Here is an 18,203-nt window from a genome sequence, read left to right on the forward strand (position 1 = left end):
AGGTTATGATCCGCATTCTCTAAATTATGACTATCCTGGAAGAGATAGTGTAATGCCCTTGAAGAGGCAATGGATATCCAAAGAAATGAAAAGCTTTTATGCATGCGCATGCACATGAGAATATGGGATCACAGATTGATGATAACCAATGGTAATTTTGGTTTCTACAAATAGCTACTAAATTCATCAATGAGCTGTGTTGATATTGAGTCACGTTCCTTTTCTGTCAACAAAATTATTGGCCAAAATGGAGAAAGGCAATTCCATTACAATTTTGTAAGAATGTGGAAAAATTGACCTATATACTTGAATACAATACAAATAGCCAAAGGATGTTGAACCAAGGAGGTTACATTGGGCATTTGTAATACAGTGAAATACACTCACATGATATAACACAAGGTTACTAATTGAAACATGAAATTATACTCTTGTAAACGAGTTCATAAGAATGGAGAATAATATACGAAGGGTTGTGAGTCGCTCATGTCATATCTCCATAAGTAAATCCCTCAAATATACATGGAAGCAAATTGCTTTGTATAAATTCCACAGGAAAATGTGTCATGAGGTGTAGAAAATCCGTGAAGGATTCAAATTATTTGAAGTAAGCCCTAAAGGGTAAAACATAAAATATGTATTCAATACCAATGGATGGTATAAATTGCCTTAGTGAGTACTTTCATTATGATATTGTTGCAACATACTAAAATCTCTTGCAATAGTTGATGATATTAAATTGGGACTCCTGAAGAGTCTAGAAAGATTATAAAGTGTTGAGAGAAATATTGTCTCGAACTGCAGATTGAACAATATGCCAAGACTAATCTTATCCATGATGTTTATGATATTAAAGAATCATATGGATTGAAGATTATGAGTTAAATACTCAAATGTTGTCGACACTAAGAATGATCATTTATCTTCGTGAGGGTAAAGATAAATTGATATTTGGTCCAGAAGTACCACATCTTAGTGAAGTATATGCTTTATTGTATTTGGCACAATACATTGAATGAAATAAAGCTTATCTATTAATATCTCCGAGAAATTACAGATATGTACATACACATGAGTTAAAAACAAATAGGATGAAGCCTTCACAAAGGTTACTCATGTGAAGCCTCAATACTTGGCAATACCCCAAAAGGGGAGGCACTAGAGATTGATCATGTAACGCCTCAGTACTTGGCAAAAGACCAGAAGGGGAAGGCATCAGTTGCCTTCAGAATCTAGCAACTGAATCTCTGGTGATCACTTTGAATCCAACTTTCGGATTCCTGTAGCTGTTCGAGATCTCTTTTCATCCTCATCGAGTAATTATTTGCAAGCACGTGTAACATTCTATTCTCATGCTTGAGCCCTCTGATCTCTTATTTAAGACTTGCCACCTCAACCATTAATGATTCAACTTGGCGAGTTCAAGCAAGTAGGCGTTGGCCCACATTGAACACTGAGAGCCAAGGAGTCTTGAACGGCCAACTCATCAGACTGTTTTGAAAGGATTCTATTATCCTTTGGAGTGAGAAGATTCCTAGCTACCACTATAGCGATAATATTATTCTTCATTGCAAAGTCCCCAACCGTAAGAGGACTATTAGAAGATAAGAAGGACGAGCGCCATATATTATCATGACGCTGCTCATCTGTATCACTTCTAAGACTCAAATCTAAGCAAATATTAGATAGGCAAGCCATTTTTAGAAATGATGAAGAAAAAAAGAGGTCAAATAAAATCTCAGAAGTGCAAGAAGGGGAAAATTTCTACAGGCAACAACTTTCTGAGCATACTCTTGAACACAATTGATGTCTCTATAAAATAAGAGGCAACAGAGCCACTTGTTCAGAGATTGAAGAGGCATTGCTCTCTGAATTTCAAAAATCAGATTTTCCTGAATAAAGTTCGTTGGCATTTTTCAGACGCAATCTCAGCTTTTTGGATATCGCGTGCAACTTTGTCAAAGATCTCTGACAAAGTTGAAAACGCGTAAATCTTACTGTTCTAATTACACCACAGTTGCTAACAAGAGTAAAGGCACAACACCACTACTTGTTATTGAAAAATCTCTATATATGTTGACCTTCGTTCTCCATAACAAGGCAGACTTGCAAGAATACCTAACTCTTCCTCATATCCAAGAATGCATCTTCAACAAAGCATCTCGAAATACCTAGTTTACTTCCTCTCCGAAAATACCTCTTCAAAACCAGTCACACCAGAGCAAGATTATCTCATATCATCAGGGACGAGAGCAAGAGTATCTCATATCATGCAATATCCCTGTCCTTTCCTTTGTCATTGTTCTTACCTGCAAAGACAAGGATAAAGAAAGCAATATGTCAGAACTTCCACTCAAACTTTCGGTAAGGAACCGACTGCCTGGAACCTTTCCTGATTGCTTACCTAGAATTGCTCTTGAGTTTTCATCTTTAACTATTGATGGAGCTGGGTCTGAAGTCATCAACACCGTAGAATAATTGGCCCGTTGTTGGCTCTTTACACTGAAGCTGCCATGCATGGATGAGTCACCAAGAAGTGAAGGACCATTCAAATGCAAGGTTTGCATTCCACTCTTGCATCAGAGGACAAATACTACAAGAGAAGATGCCAAACTTGCATGGGGAAAATACCACTTCTGCAAGGGGAATATATAAGGCAAGTGAAAATGATACATTGAAACATGTGGAGACAAGCACAACAAAACACGTGCCAGTTCATCCCCGACAAAGCCTAAGATTACTTGTCATATGAAGCTCCTCATGCTTTAATTTCATTCAAGATCAAGCCTCAAATGTCCTTAAAGAAATCACAAGTCCGATTCAAGATCAAGTGTCCATCACCCTTGAATCAAATTCAGCTCCAGATAAAATGAGTAAATTCAGACCTTCGGAGGAAATCAGAAGACCCTCCAGCCCAGTTCAAGAACAAGACTGTAGAAAGTTAACAACAAGTAAAACACCTCTTTCGGCAACTCTTCTCGCTAAGAGACTGAAGCAGAATGATCAACTATCAGCCTAAATGATTTGAAATCAGGGAGAGATACTCATCAGGGGGAGCATCCAAAACAAATCAAGATTTTAACGAGTCAATTGAAGACTTGTGGTCATCCAAGAGGGAGTGTTGTGAATAAGTGGATGTTCACTCAACTATATGTGGAATAATAGTTGTCCTCCACTATTTTATAGGTGCTTTGATCATGCTTCTTATAAATACAGAAGAAAGAGGCACGGCAGTGTAGAGAAATGAGAGAAAAGCCACAAGGCTCATGGTAGAGAGAGGAAGAAGAGAGTAGAGAATAGAGATTTGTAATCTTATGATTTCAGATTATATATGAAAGCACTGCTGCTGCCCCGAGGACGTACTCCAGTCACACTGACTGTAGAGGAACCTCGTAAATTTTGTGTCTTGTTTCTTTTATTCCACTGCACACACTATCGATTTTACAACACCTATAAATTAATAATCATGCCAGCCTTAGAAAAAGGTCTCCCATGTACGTCTAACTAGACGTGTGGGACACGCATGATGTGAGTGCCAAAAATGGAAATCTCCTCAACTTGTTTGCAGCCTACCTTCTATTTGAGAAAATCTGGTGTGTCAATAGCAGGCTATTTATACATTTATTTTTATTTTTAATATATATTTTTTTAATTTTTTCCAATTTAATGTAACGTCGTAACCCCTTTGAAAATCACCCTAGAGTGTGAAATATAGTTAACCTTGAACTAAATCATTTTCTGTTCTTCTAGTGAATCTCCTCTGTCCATGACATTCCTCCAATTTCAGCCATGGAATTTGTGTTAGATAATAATAAGTTGACAATCACTCATCAATTTTGATGTTTGAAAACTAATATGATTCTGACAGTGAGTATAATTCAATATGCCGAATAAAAGACTTTATTTAATGATGGAATTGGGCACCTTTTTTTTGAACAAACGATATTATCTATACTAAGGGAGTGAGTGGTGGGCTAAACCTCACAATGTATTACTAATAATGTGGTTCAAATTTACTTTTGACGAGAATCAAATTTAAAATATCTCGCTTACAAATGATGGAATTGCCCCTTTATAGTTTATATCACATTCGTCACATGCAGTATTAATCGGATCTCTTGTTTGAAGATGAACTTGCATGAACAAAAAATGAGTTGGGAGGAGTTACATGTATGTAAAGCATGGGTAATTTCATGGTCAATTGCTCCAAATTATCCTTTTATTTTAAAAAAAAATGTGAGGTGAGTTGCCTAAGTGCCCCTAAGATTGACTTATGAAAGTGACGACGGAAAGGACTAAATTAACTTGCAACATATGGTCAAGTTAAAGGACGTATATATATGAGTCATAGATAAGTTTAAAAACCATCGTTTCAAACTATCTTTCTACAAATTAAAACGTGCACAAGTTGGTAGTCCTATGATAAATTAGAATAATATGTTTAACAAAAGAAGTATTATCTGATTTTACCAATCTAAACGGATACTAATTAAGATGCAAATGCAATAGACAGAGGAGAGGGAGGATGGGGGAGAAAAAGAAAGATAGGGGGGCCTTGAAAGAGTGTGCATGTAACGTCTAAAAAACCTCATATAATAGCAAAAGCCCAAAGTGTTCACACAGAAATAGACCACAGTCAAGAGTTCAAACTGTCATGTAAGAACATTACACAAGGTTCACAGTGTAAACATGAAACCATTAGATTAAAACAACAGTAAGTAAACCACACAAAATTAGAAGGGAACAACTTGACAAGGCCCTGCAACTCAATTGCATACGAAAAGGAAAGTGACTAAGCAATTTTACGATACAATTTTTTTTAATGGAAAAGATAATCCTTGGGTAAAAACAATTTGAGGCAAAACCATACCTAGTATAATGATAAATTTGTATATGGCAACATGGGAAATTTTGAAAAGTAGTCAAATTGTGGCCACACAAAAGGTTTTTAGACCAATGATCAAATTTTTAGAATTTAACCACGCGAAGGGGATTCAAGGCCGATCAAAGTGAGTTCGAGCATTGTCCGAGGAGGCCTCCAGCGGTTACACTTCTAAATCTTGACAGTAATATATATATATATATATATAAGGGGAGGATGCCAATTTGGTGAAGCATTCAGAAATGCCAAGAAAGCCCTCATGTCATACCTAAAGCAATCGGATAACTACCCATAAAAATAGGGTCAAATTCGTAAATATGATACAATTCATAAATTATTTACAAGTTGAAAAATAAAATATCAAAAACAGAATTATCTACTGCAAACACTACGTGCACCCATCACAAGAATGACAATTATGAACCACTGGATGAAAACACACGCACTTTAAATTCATTGTCATCCCTTAAATTAATCAGCCTATAACTACATCATCACATTCTATCTTTCCACTATACAGAAAAACAAGAAGTAAATAAATAAATAAAAGAAAAATAATACTCCAGATGAGCACGAAGCCACGAACTCCCAACAACAGGTGCAGCGGTTGCAAATTGCAGAGATGGAACTCTCCATAGCAGTTGCAGCGATTGCAAACTGCAGAGACGAAATTGCCATATACCGCACGTTTAAAGTGAGCAACGGTCACTCCACCCCCCGCAACACATACAAAAAAGGTAAACAAATTCACTTTCTTCTCCTACACAGACCAATCTCCTCTACGTGTTTTTTCAAAGTTTCTTCCGAATTTCTGTCAGATTGCTCCTGTCATCCAGAATCATCTCAAACTAGTACAAATTCCTCTTTCTCTGAACTAATTTTCAGTTTACAGAGGGAGATTAAAGAGTTGTAGACAACCAAATATAAGGGGGATAGAGAGAGTGTCCTTGCGAACGTCAAATTTGTATCCAACTTGATTGAATTTTCTTCATTCTTACCTTTTTCTCTTTCTTCATCTCTCTCTCTCTCTCTCTCTCTCTCTCTCTCTCTCTCTCTCTCTCTCTCTCTCTCTTCTAAAACCAAGTCAAATGCTATTCCACCACTCTCCTCCTTCCCTTGCCTACATTCTTATATGCACACACATACATGCATGTATCATATCATATCATCTCATCATGATCATGATCCATTATGTTGTGTATAGATATATATTAAATGACACTCTTTGCTGCCTTATTTAAGAAGTTGCCCGACTCTAATTGTTTAACAAATTATTTTTCTTTGTTTGCATTTTTTTTTTTGGTTTATGCATAGGACTGGACAATTTAGGCGTGGTGCAACAATTGTTACGGTTCGATTCCCCTTTCGTTCAATTTCTCTCATGATTAAAATTACTCAGATTGTGAGTTTCAATTTTAATTATCTTAATATGCTATACGTGTGCTATGGTAATTTAAAAAATTATTTGTTTTCATTCTTAGTATATTTACAAGAATACCGACCAAAAATGAAGAAGGAACTACCTATTGATAAGATCTCAAACAGACATGTCTCTATTTTTACACCTGGTTGGGAGATATTTGTTGGAGTAAAAACTACTGATCTAAGCCAATTGATTCTCAAAGAGTGAAAAAAGAAGAAGCATGAGCAATATGTATTCTAAATTCTTTATTAAATTTGTTACAAGAAATCTAACATTAGATATAACTTTAATATATAGGTGGCGCATGAAAAAGGCTGTAGAAGAATTAAAACCTTCAACAACTCCTCACATCATACGTATTTGGAATAAAGTCCAACAAATTAGGTACAACATCATTTCTTACCTATTTATTTTTAATGGCATTCTCTATTCTGCAAATTAATTATCACAAATTATAAAATTAAAAAAAAATCTACAAAATTAATTATCTCAAATTATAAAATTAAAAAAAAAAACAATTTATGGGTACAGGAAAAAGATTAATAGTGACCAAACAACTTTTCTAAATACGGTAACTCTTCTCTTATTTTCATACGGAAGTATACTATAAATTCAAATTACACTCAATTTTCAAATAGAAATAAAATTGGATTTTTATCGGTTTTACAAGCATCACACTCGTCTCAAAGTACAAAGGTTGGAGTACAAGATTAAGGTAACATTTCTTACTATTTAATTTTGTAAACTTGATTACAATTTGTTACCTCAAACTTGACAAATTATTTATCTTTCAGTATTCTAAAAGTAACTGGAGTAAAAGTATTGCTATGGGAAAATTGTCAAAGTTAAAGGTATTTAGGTTAAATTGCTTACAACCTTTATATTTGGGATTGTGCATTATAGTGCATTATTCCCATCTTAATCAGTTAGACTTCTTATTTTATCATCATTGCATGCAGATTAACCATGAAAATCTAAAGCATCAAGTGCAAGCAAATGGGTGGCTAGCATGACAAAAGGACGAGATATGGAAGCATTTTGTCAGAAGTGGAGAGAAAACGAAAACCAAAATGTTAATGTAATATGACGTTATTGTGGTTTTGGCATTCTTTAATTCCCTCCATTTACCTTACCTAACAGTTTACTTCAATTGTTTGGAGTTAATTTCAATTATACTGCACATTTGAGGTTTTTTCTTATTACAACAATGTCTGCTTAATTTCAAAATGGTTTCTTAAATTTTTTGGCAATTGGCATTTGTACGTCACTTTAGGGTCAATCAAGTGCACAGTGATTGCTTAATTTCAATTGATTTTTTTTTAGTGTGATTTCTTTTAGCTTTCGTTTTCTCTTGGTTGTTTTTATTGCACATTTGGGTTTTTCAATTGCAGGATCATCCACAAATTTCTACAGGAAACAATTATGGAGAGATGGTTCAAATAAACAATGAGATTGATAGCTTTATATTGTAAAATACTACTCCTTATCACATGGATTAAGGTGTAAGTTTATGTTGTACTATGTTAGTAAATGTCACATATCTTCTCATTATTTGAAACTTCGATGCATTTCAAGATCCATAGTCTTGAAGGGTTAGGAACATGCTTGCGAAGGTAATGTCAGAGAAGATAGGTAAAAGCGTCTCTCTGCATGCACAATTCATAAAACAATTTCTTACGAAACAGTAATGTTAAACAGCAAGAAACATAACTAAAGCAAACCCCATCTTTAAGGGACGCGTAGCGTCCGTGATTGAAAAAAAAACCTCTCGCATGCGCGTGAGCGCGTGCGAAGAGGCTAGTAGCTAATTATACTATTTCTATATGTAAGTTGAAGGGCCCGTGCATGAGTGTCAACTGTCGGGCGGCAACAAACAAGGCAGACTGTCTAATTTTAGGAAAGGTAGACATGTCACCTTATATAGCTGTACTAATTGCAGACTTTGATCAACATCTAGCATAATAATCCAACTGATGAAGCAGGTCTTGCATTTGGCAATTCAGAATTCATATAAGATCAAACTCCTTATTTATTTGTTTTTTTTTTTAAATGTTTTTTCTCGACCTAAACATGATAAATTTTACTAAATTCATGGTTTTTCAAACTTGGGGTTTCTGGGTTGTTTTAGTTCTAATATATCAGAACTTTTCACTCATTTCCCCATTTTTTTTCTTTCTTTAAATTGTGTATATGGACCCTGTGAATCTCTTAGATTTTTTTAAGGAAGAATCTCTCTTAGATTTTTTATGCACATTTTATTAACCAAATCCGAATCAGCTACACAAAAGCCAAAAGTGCGCACGCTCATTCATTCTATGAAAAAGCGGAAACATTGAAACATTAAATTAAAACCAGATAGGCAAACCGCATATATAATTTACAAGGGAAAAAAAGAAGCGAAATACACAGAATTAAGTACTGTTGGGAGGACTAGAAAAGCAGCTGAATCATATGCATTACAATGGTGTTTGATGTTTAAGGTGATGAGAAGCGAGAATGAGAGAGCTATTAGGATTTTGGGGATTGGGATGCCAAAGCTGATGTGGAAGGAGGAGGATGAAAAAATGAGCCAAAGTTGAGAACTAAACGATCAAACATCATGCGTTTCACTGATTTTCTCTTGGCGGGAAACACAGTTCCAACTTTTCGCTTGAAGTATGAGTAGTATTGCGTCTCCTGCAGAACCATTATCTTCATTTCCCGATCATCTGGATTCTTCTGTTTCTTCATCCCTTTCTCTTCAGCCTCTGCACTATTTGCCCTCACTGCCATCTCTCTCTCTCGCGTGCTGTGTTGTGGGTTTCTTGCTCTAAGAAGATGGGATTTAAATAATGAAAAAGAACAATGAATGATGAGATGACTGGATACCCAAAAATCAACTCAAGAAAGAATAACATGCATGACTGCATGAGGAAGAGACAACAAGATCACTTTCAAATACAAAAGTGGGATGCCTGTGCAAATGACACGTGGTTTTGTTGGGAAGATTGATTGGTATTTTCAAACCAACCAACAACTTGAAAAACATGTTATAAAGAATATACGGAAGAAAGTGATCGAGTCTGAGGAAAATGTACCATAATTAAAGCTATATATATCAGAGTGTTTGTAAATCATAATCACTAAAGGAGACTCTAAGATTTAATCCAATTTTTACAGCAAAATCTCAGTTTTTTTGCGAATCCACTTTATTATCCAAGACATTTGACGTTGATCGAGACAAATTCTTAACGTACAATTTCAAATACATATAAACAAGCAACACGTTAACAGACTGGCTAGCAAACTTAGGACATAGATATGATCAGCACACTTGTATTTGGTTCTATAATTTTTTTTAAAGAAATTATACCCAAGCTAAACTATAATACGTATGGTTTAATGATCTGTAATCGATCCTCTCTGTAATCTCTTTTGTAAAGTTCATCATAATTGGAATCAATATAAAAGTACTTGAAGAATTTGAAAATACAAAAAGAGATCAAACACATAGAAAAGATGAGATAATTAAAAATAGAAACCAACTGAAAGTTGGATAGTTTACAATGCATAACATGAAACATATTTATTATAAACAAACATACACGTACGGATAGTTTGTAGAGACTGGAATAATTAAATACGTTTCATGTTGAGAAATCCATATTCTCAACATGAAGTGGTATCATTAGCATCATCAAACCCAATATAGTCATAGAAGATATTCAAGTGTGAATAGCTTCACAAGCATAATATCTCAACATTAGGAAAATGGGATGCTCCAGTTATTTTTGTTTTCATTCGACTCCTTGACGATATTGGTTTATTAAACATAAGATATTGTGTGTGTGTGTGTGTGTGTTTGTGTGTGCGCGTGCGCGTGTAAATTATTATATAGAAACAACTTCCAAGAAGTTTATTATTCCTTGCCGTACTTGTTGATAACAAGCATGCAAAATCTTTAGTAAAAGGGTTCTACGTCATTAGACTCATGATCACCACACATCTCGGACATATATAAAAAGCCAAATCTAATCAACTTGTTTCACCGTTACCTACCATAATGAGTTACTAACCGTCCACCCAGCCCACCACTTCACCAATCTAATTTGCTTTGCTTGCGACGAGAGTAATGGTAAACCATACTAAATTTTGATCACCAAATTTGTTCATAAAAAACAGTCCTAAAAAGTGAGAATATGACTTTAGCCCTTCAAACTCAATTTTCTTTATATAAAACCCTACATAAATTTTTTACTCAAAGAAAACCCAATTACTAGGATCCACATAAGCAAATTCATTAACTTCATATTAATTCACACATTTTACATTTTTCACATGCCTAAAATACCCCTATTACATACTTGATGTAGACAATTAATTGTAAGGAAATAGTGAATGATTTTGCAACAAGAAAAAAAAAAGACATTAATGTTAAAAATTTATTGCATATTAATTTTTTAGAAAGGTATTGAATTTTCATAAAACTATTCGATTCAGTTTTTTCACCCTACTCTTGCATACTTTTGAATTTATCCTTTTTTTATTAATATATTAGAACATTGTATTTCATTATCTACATGCACATTAATTTACCTACGAACAATTATACCATGGGTGTAATTCGATGTATATTAAGAAGAAAGGTAGTTCGATGTATATTAAAAAGAAGAAATAATTTACCTATATTAAGAAGAAATGTAGTTCGATGTATAGTATTAAAAATACTATGTTATACCCATGTTTATACAACAATAAAATGTGCCTAACATATCTAACAATACATGAAAAATAATTTACCTACAAGTTAGAGAAATGTTATTTGGTTGGGTGTAGTATAAATTTTTTTAATAATTGGAAAAATTAAATATAGCTAGGTGTAGTGTAATTTTTTTTATATATAATTAGAACAAATTAATTTACCTACCTACTCTTTGAAATGTTTATTTCCAATGATGCAAAATGTTCATTACCTAACTACAAATTAATTTCCAATAATTTACCTACAACAATTATACCATGGGTGTAATGTAACATCTTTCTTTACAATGATACAAAATATTGTATGTACCAATAACAAAACTTGCCTAACATAAGTACTTGTACATGGAAAATAATTTACCTATAACAAAAGAAATGCAGTTTGACGTATAAAATCAACAATATTATGTTTCACTCATGTTTATACAACAACAAAACATGTCTAACATATATAACAATACATAGAAAATAATTTACCTACAAGTTAGAGGAATGTTATTTGATTCAAAATATATAATATAGGTGTAGTATTTTTTTTTTTTAAAGAATTGGAACAAACTAATTTACCTACCAATTAATATGGATAAAATTGCTACAAAATATATCACGAAAAAAAAAACTACTTTTCTAGTTTGACATAGATACAGTTAATGCAAACACTTTTTTCGTTTTATTTCACTTTTTCTACTACTTTTAATTTGGCATAAATTTAAGAATTTGGAAAAGGGACCATAAAGTATGAGTGGCATGAGTGTAAATAAATTGTATTAATATGTCAATAGTGTTCCTATATATTTGCAAATTTTAAATTTGGGCTTAAACTGGATCTTTAAAGATATATGGGTTTTTATCTAGAAATAATGAATTATAAGGACAAAAATCTAAAGCACCCTAATAAAAAATATTGTACTTATTTTTAGCAACTAAACTATAATATACACAGCAAGCACAAGCTAAAACCGACGTCTTCAATCTCTTAGTTTTCATCTTCAGAAAATAAAAAATATTGAGGATGTGTAAATGCTGAGTAGGATATATGGGGGTGTTGATAAAGACGGTTGTGATCCTCCTTCCTTTTATAATCCCTCCTTAGATGTTATATATGGGGGTGTAAATGCTGAGTAGCTTACTATCATAATAGCATATCTAATGAGTAAATTTAATAATTCTAATTGACCACGGACTTGCTTAGTTTGCTTAATTTGTAACTAATATGTTGAAGCTATGCCAGAAAAGCGTATCAGTGCATATTCCAATTAGAAGGTGCATATTCCAATTAGAATGTTTAATACAAAATTATGAGTAAAAGTAGGCAAAAGATAGTAGCTTCGGGGAAAAGGTGGAGGTCCCTCCCATACATAGAAAGCCTAGAATCCTTTTTTCTATTTGTTGGTGCCATCTCATTCGGATTGTGACTAATAACAGATTTGTTGTTTAGCCCGCAAACGATAACAAGAGGATAAAAATAATCAAATTAATTAATAAGCAGGCCGCAAAGGGATTGGGACTTGGACAGGCATTGGTGAATTTTCGTCACATTTCAAGGGGTTGATTAGCCTTCAAAGTTACAACCAGCCAGTAGAAAAAGGCACATGTTCTTTCCCAGGGACCTTGACCTATCTTCTAAATCTTCTTAGCTAGAGTATTAGGTTAATCTTTGGTTGTGCAAAATATTGCTTAACATACATCTTTAAACTTTAGGCTGGGGTTTATTGTATTCAAATAGTTTTTTTTTCACATTTTCTTTGCGCACTATATGTGAAGGTGAATAAAGTATGAAAGATAATGTGAAGCAATGTCTAATCCTTCGTAATAACCCTATCACGTGGGAAGACCTTGAAACGCGCCTGCAACGTATCATTAAAATGCTCTTGAGAACAAAATCATAAGTGTTCACACAGGAATTAGATCACAATCCACAGTCAAAGAGTCCAGACTAACAAGCAGGACATATGACAAAACCACAGCCACACACGTGTTAACACGGAATTAATTAAATTGGAATTAACAGTAATTAAGATCACATAAAGTTCGAAAACTGGAAATTCGAGGATATCAAAATTTGAGTGCATGTCATCCTTTAATCATGCCGTTCAAAAGCTTGGGCAACAAGTCTTCAATCGTACATATCAAAATGACTAGCCAATTTCATACAAGAGAAAAACAAATCTACAACAATGAGAAAATACTTGCATCCCAAAAGGAATTTCACCATTTGCAGATAACATATCATAAACATATAAATTTCATAATCAAAACCGTTTAATTGTTTAATCTTCATTTGAAGCTCATTCTTACAAAAAATCATTCAAAACGGAAATAGTTTAAACATCCATATGTATGGAACAAAAACACATAATAAATTAAGTGTTTATGCATTGAATTAAAATTAACCAGAGATCAACATATAACATTAAAAAGCCAAGTACACATCATAAATCAAGTGCTTCTGCAAAGAGTAAGGTGCTGAATGATAATTATACATGCGGGTTTGTTGGGGGTAATATGTATGAGGTGAATTCTATCTTCTGTCTTGGTGTGTAATTTGGTGGTGTTTCATGTGTTGTGATGAGAAGTGAGAGAGAAGATAGCTATACATTTTATTAGGGTTTGTGGGGATTGGGAGACCACACGCTCACAGCAGAGGAGCCAAAGTGCTTGAGTACAAAACGATCAAACATCATGCGTTTCACGGATTTTCTCTTGGCGGGAAACACACTTCCAGCTTTTGGCTTGAAGCATGAGCCGTTTGTCTCCCTCGGAACCATGATCTTCATCATCTCCTCTTCTGTTGAGTTCGGCTTCATCTTCATAGCTTTCTCTGCTTCTTTCCCGTCATTCACATCTGGGTTCTTCTGCTGCTTCAGCCCCTTTTCTGCAGCTCCTCCAATATTTTCCCTCACTGCCATCTCTCTCTCTCTCTCTCTCTCTCTCGTGTGTGTGTGTGTGTGTGATGTTTTTGTGTTTGTGGGTCTCCTCGCTTTCTCTGTGTGGGGTATAAATAATGAAAAAGAACACGATGACCAGGATATGAAGGAACAGCAAACGATACAAAGATGTTGAGACGGAAAAATGGTTTTGGTGACCCCACTTGCCTTAATCTTTTGAGAGTTAGCGCGTTACCACTTGTTCCATTTTAGTTTTGGAAATATTCATTAGTATACATTCAAATCTAAATAAGAACAAAGGGAGTTAGTGATTGAAATGGTACCATAAAGTAGATGGTCTAACTTGTAGCATGTATATGTACTTTTTTCTCAAACTCAATCACTTGATTCCTTGTGCTATTATTCACCATAGACATGCTTAGCTTTTTATAGAAACTTTGCCAAGAGATATTGATACAGATTGGTCATGTCTAACTAACTTGTATTTTACTATTTAAAAAAAAAATTAAAAAATAAAAAAACCCTATACTTTGATTCTTAAAATCCTACAAGCAAAATATTTGTTAAACGAAGGTAAAATGGTAAACCAAGGAGTTAAATTGTAAACACAAAATGTTAATGTTTTTCTCACTCAAAGTTTTAAGTAGCTGTCAATTTTAAATACAAATATATGTGCATGAACTTAAGGCAAGACACTAAGTGAAGTTTGAAAAACATGAAAAGAGGATAAAAAAAAAAAAGCATGAAGTAAAAGTAGGAAAACTTGAAAGATGAATGGTTCCCGATCACTATTCTTATTGCACATGATAATTTTGCAAGTTGGCTTTCGAAACATCAACAATATCTAATCAAAGGTTTAAGAATCTTATTGATGACGTAGGTTGAACGGAATTAAAAACGTTCTTTTGACCAAAAGAGGGAAATGAGGAAGCTTCAAGCTTCCTTGAAACTTCCAACTTACCATTTTACAAGTTGCATGACACCCAACTTGCATGACCAGTTGAGCAGTGAGCTTGAGAAATGACAAGGAAATTATCTCGCATTGTTTGGTTTGTGCCATTTTACAAGTGATCGCCTCATTGGATTTGGAGGTCGTCTTCTTCATCTTCTTCTTACTTTCTCGCGATCGGATAGTATTAAAATTTAAATGAAATTTTCATGTACCTGAAGCTTCATCGAAGGTATATGAACAGCAATGTCGATCGATATTCGAGTCAGGAGAGACATTCCCAAATGCCAATGAAAAATACTAAAGATAGCATGCGTGTAGAGGAAATAGTGGATTTCAAGATGAACGAACCAGACCTAGCTGGATCAAAATAATAAAAAGAGAGAGAGAAAAAAAAAACTCAGGATTCTAGTTTGGAAGGTGAAGCATGTATATTCTAGTTCGTTTTAAGTCCAGACTGCAAATATCTTGTTGGAAGGCTCCATTAGTGCTGCAGTAGGCCGCAACATCCCAGCCGTCTGCAAAAGGATAAAGCACCAACACAGATGGAAGCAAGGCAATGTCGCTCGTACACTGAGATTGTATTGTGTTTGCTCTCTGCACCGATCCATTGGCATTCAATTAGTCAAAAGAAGCATTCATTGTGCTAACTTCCAGCACAATGAATGCTTGAACGACGTTTTGTTTTGGAAAATTATCGGACAAGAAGTCCTTAAAAATCAAAGTAATTATAAAACGTGTGGCAAGGACAACTAACGGACAAAGTCCATAATATAAAAAGCATAACAGGAAGAAACCTGCAAGATTGTTGCTTTAAACAAGTGTTTATTTAGCATCGTTTGACACAAGATGTTGCTTTATACAGTTCTAGCGTTGCATAGCTCATCAACTGAATCCCCTCTTTCAAAAACTGCAGAAGCCCACATACCTGAGCCTGCAACAAGGACACATGCTTAGTTGAGTTTCATATTCTCATATCAAGCTCTCAATATTCTGCCTTCCTTCATAAACAAATCAAGTTGAAGGGGTGCAAAACCATACCTATGCACATGAAGATAACACCAAAGCGGTGATCCCTGCCACGACGCTTCATTTCATTTAGGAGAGTTGCTACGCAACAAGCACCTAACACAAGAACAGATACAGTATTCACGTTAAATCACACAGACCCCCACTTCCTCGTTGTTCAGTAAGACCAGGAAATAAACCAAATAATAGCACATTAGACACACGTGCACGCATGTTTATGTCATCACACATTAGCTTCAGCTTCACTTCATATACCTGTAGCGCCTAAAGGATGGCCTAGAGCAATAGCGCCTCCATTAGCATTGACTTTTTCAGGATCCAGCTCCAATTTCTTGCAACAATAAACATATTGAGATGCAAATGCCTACAGAAAACCAATTAAACTGCTCAGCCGAACATTCTTCCAAACTAAACTACATTTATCGTGAATGTTACAGTTTTCATTAGCAATGGACTACCTCAATTATCTCAAACAGATCAATATCATCAAGCTCAAGACCAGCAGATTTCACTGCTACTGGAATTGCAGAAGCTGGACCTACTCCCATGACAGCGGGATCCACACCACTGGCAGCAAAACTCCTGCACAGAGATCATAAAGTTGTATCGAAAGTAGAAAGCAAACTGTAGTTAGTTCTTGAACATATCCATCTCATGGAAATTAACAACAATTAGCAACGAAAAGAATTATTAAGAATTAATATAACATAGCAGCATTACAGAGTCAACTCGAGAGCCCTCATATTTTTTCTACCTGAAGCAATTAGATTGAACAGGGTTAATCAACATCATACCTGAAAACATCAAGAATAGGAAGTCCCTTCTGCATAGCTAAACTTCTTTTCATGAGTAGGACTGCTCCAGCACCATCACTCACCTGGCTAGCATTTCCTGAAAGTCAAAAGTAATGAACTGATTCACAATGATTCAAACAAGTTATACAAAACAAAAAAAAACCCTTCATACGTAAAGAAAGAGTTGTATAAAATTAAATGAAGAAACTGTCATGTGTAGTAGGCAGAATGCTTTATAAAAATCGAGTGATAAAAGATCTGCAGTTGTAGATCCATCTCGTTTAAATGCAGGCTTTAGTTTTGCCAAATCGTTCATGTTTGTATTTGGTCGGATACCATCATCCACAGAAATTGTAACAGGCCTCTCCTCTCCGGTTTTTGGGTCCACAATCTGATGATACAAATAACCAATTACAAGAAAATAAAATATAATTGTACTTATGCTAAGGCATTTTGCGAACTGAAATTTACCTTAGTTGATACAGGGACAATTTTATCTTTGAATTTACCAGATGCTTGGGCTACAGCAGCATGCCTATGTGATTCAACCTATTTACATAAATTCATTAAATTACAGCTTCAGCATTACCAGTTTATCTAACGGTTAATAGATGTTATAACAGATTAAAAAAACTCACAGCGGTCTTGCTCCTCCCGAGTCACACCATAACGTTGTGCAACATTTTCAGAAGTAATACCCATTGGAAGAAGGCAGTCGCGGGCTTGTGCAAAGATATCCACCTATTGACAACATATATCAGTTCGAAAAAAACATTCCTTTTCTTTATGTTAAACATTATATCTAGTAAACAAAGAGAGTTGGAATATACTAGAGGGTTAATTTTACGGGATCTGCCAAGTTTATCAACTGTCAATGACTCCAATCTAGCAGCAATGCCTGTATTCAAAACAAGGATCATCAGGTAGAAAACACATTCATTCCTCTGGAATTGAGTTGGGAATTCAGGAACTGTATCAAACCTTTAAAACAGGTGCCAGTAAATCATCAGGTAGAGTGTCCTTAAAAGCGCCTCGCTTTGCCTTGCAAATAAAGTTACAAACTTTGCTATAAATTTTATACGAAGACACAAAAATCAAGTAACTTTATCAGTCAGTTTAAATCACTCAGGCCACAATCACTACATCGTCTCCAAAAGCAGCTGTTCTATGGTAGGCAGCAGCACTATCTCCAGCTGCACATATTGAAGCCTAACAAAACAATTCAGAAGAAAATAAATTAAAATCTAAAAAAAAATAATAATAATAATATAAAACAAAAATATTTACAAAAATGAAGAAGTCAACCGAAAAGAAAGTGGATATAAACTTACAGAAAGAGGAGCAGATTCATAATTGGAAGAAGAAACAGAAGAATTGGGTCTCAAATGCTGCAGCAGAACCCTCTGTCTGTTCATTGCTACATCCATCTCTCTCTAGAAAATGGAATTTGCAGAAAGCTCTTTGATCAATTAAATTTTTGGAGCAGCTAAAAACATAA

At 34.6% G+C, this 18,203-nt stretch overlaps 2 protein-coding genes across 3 annotated transcripts; both read right to left on the reverse strand.

Annotated features, from left to right (window-relative positions):
* Positions 1-15,200: 15,200 nt before the first annotated feature.
* LOC103928693 (3-ketoacyl CoA thiolase 1, peroxisomal-like) lies at positions 15,201-18,144 on the reverse strand. Of its 2 annotated transcripts, none has more exons than XM_048573691.1 (11): positions 18,037-18,144; positions 17,687-17,914; positions 17,536-17,603; positions 17,344-17,446; positions 17,177-17,254; positions 16,706-17,096; positions 16,370-16,493; positions 16,167-16,275; positions 15,924-16,007; positions 15,680-15,816; positions 15,201-15,400 (listed from the first exon to the last, which is right to left on the reverse strand). In XM_048573691.1, the coding sequence occupies exons 6-10, from the start codon at positions 16,756-16,758 to the stop codon at positions 15,740-15,742; spliced, it is 447 nt and encodes a 148-aa protein (XP_048429648.1). In that variant the 5' UTR covers positions 16,759-17,096; positions 17,177-17,254; positions 17,344-17,446; positions 17,536-17,603; positions 17,687-17,914; positions 18,037-18,144; the 3' UTR covers positions 15,201-15,400; positions 15,680-15,739. The 2 variants fall into 2 exon arrangements, with proteins under 2 accessions (XP_048429648.1, XP_048429647.1); XM_048573690.1 differs by having other exon boundaries at positions 15,201-15,479.
* LOC103928694 (3-ketoacyl-CoA thiolase 2, peroxisomal-like) lies at positions 16,785-18,120 on the reverse strand. The gene is made up of 7 exons (XM_048574183.1): positions 18,037-18,120; positions 17,849-17,914; positions 17,687-17,746; positions 17,369-17,446; positions 17,177-17,254; positions 16,914-17,096; positions 16,785-16,802 (listed from the first exon to the last, which is right to left on the reverse strand). Exons 1-7 carry the CDS (start codon positions 18,118-18,120, stop codon positions 16,785-16,787), a joined length of 567 nt encoding a protein of 188 aa, XP_048430140.1.
* Positions 18,145-18,203: the final 59 nt, after the last annotated feature.

This window comes from the organism of the source record quoted next, unplaced genomic scaffold (genome assembly GCF_019419815.1).
Source record: "Pyrus x bretschneideri cultivar Hongxiangsu unplaced genomic scaffold, Pyrus_bretschneideri_v1 Contig7, whole genome shotgun sequence".
Taxonomy (NCBI): Eukaryota; Viridiplantae; Streptophyta; class Magnoliopsida; order Rosales; family Rosaceae; genus Pyrus; species Pyrus x bretschneideri.

Bases quoted from the DNA above. Each gene is read 5' to 3' on its own strand.
- LOC103928693 (XM_048573691.1), bottom strand. From the start codon at position 16,758: ATGAAAAGAAGTTTAGCTATGCAGAAGGGACTTCCTATTCTTGATGTT. The intron at 16,494-16,705 runs GTATGATGTTGA...ATCTCTGTGCAG, and splicing joins CCTATTCTTGATGTTTTCAG to GAGTTTTGCTGCCAGTGGTG. The intron at 15,817-15,923 runs GTATGGTTTTGC...TCCTTGTTGCAG, and splicing joins TGTTATCTTCATGTGCATAG to GCTCAGGTATGTGGGCTTCT.
- LOC103928694 (XM_048574183.1), bottom strand. From the start codon at position 18,120: ATGAACAGACAGAGGGTTCTGCTGCAGCATTTGAGACCCAATTCTTCT. The intron at 17,255-17,368 runs GTGACTCGGGAG...TTATGTAAATAG, and splicing joins ATGTTGCACAACGTTATGGT to GTTGAATCACATAGGCATGC. The intron at 17,097-17,176 runs GTAAATTTCAGT...TTGTATCATCAG, and splicing joins TTGTCCCTGTATCAACTAAG to ATTGTGGACCCAAAAACCGG.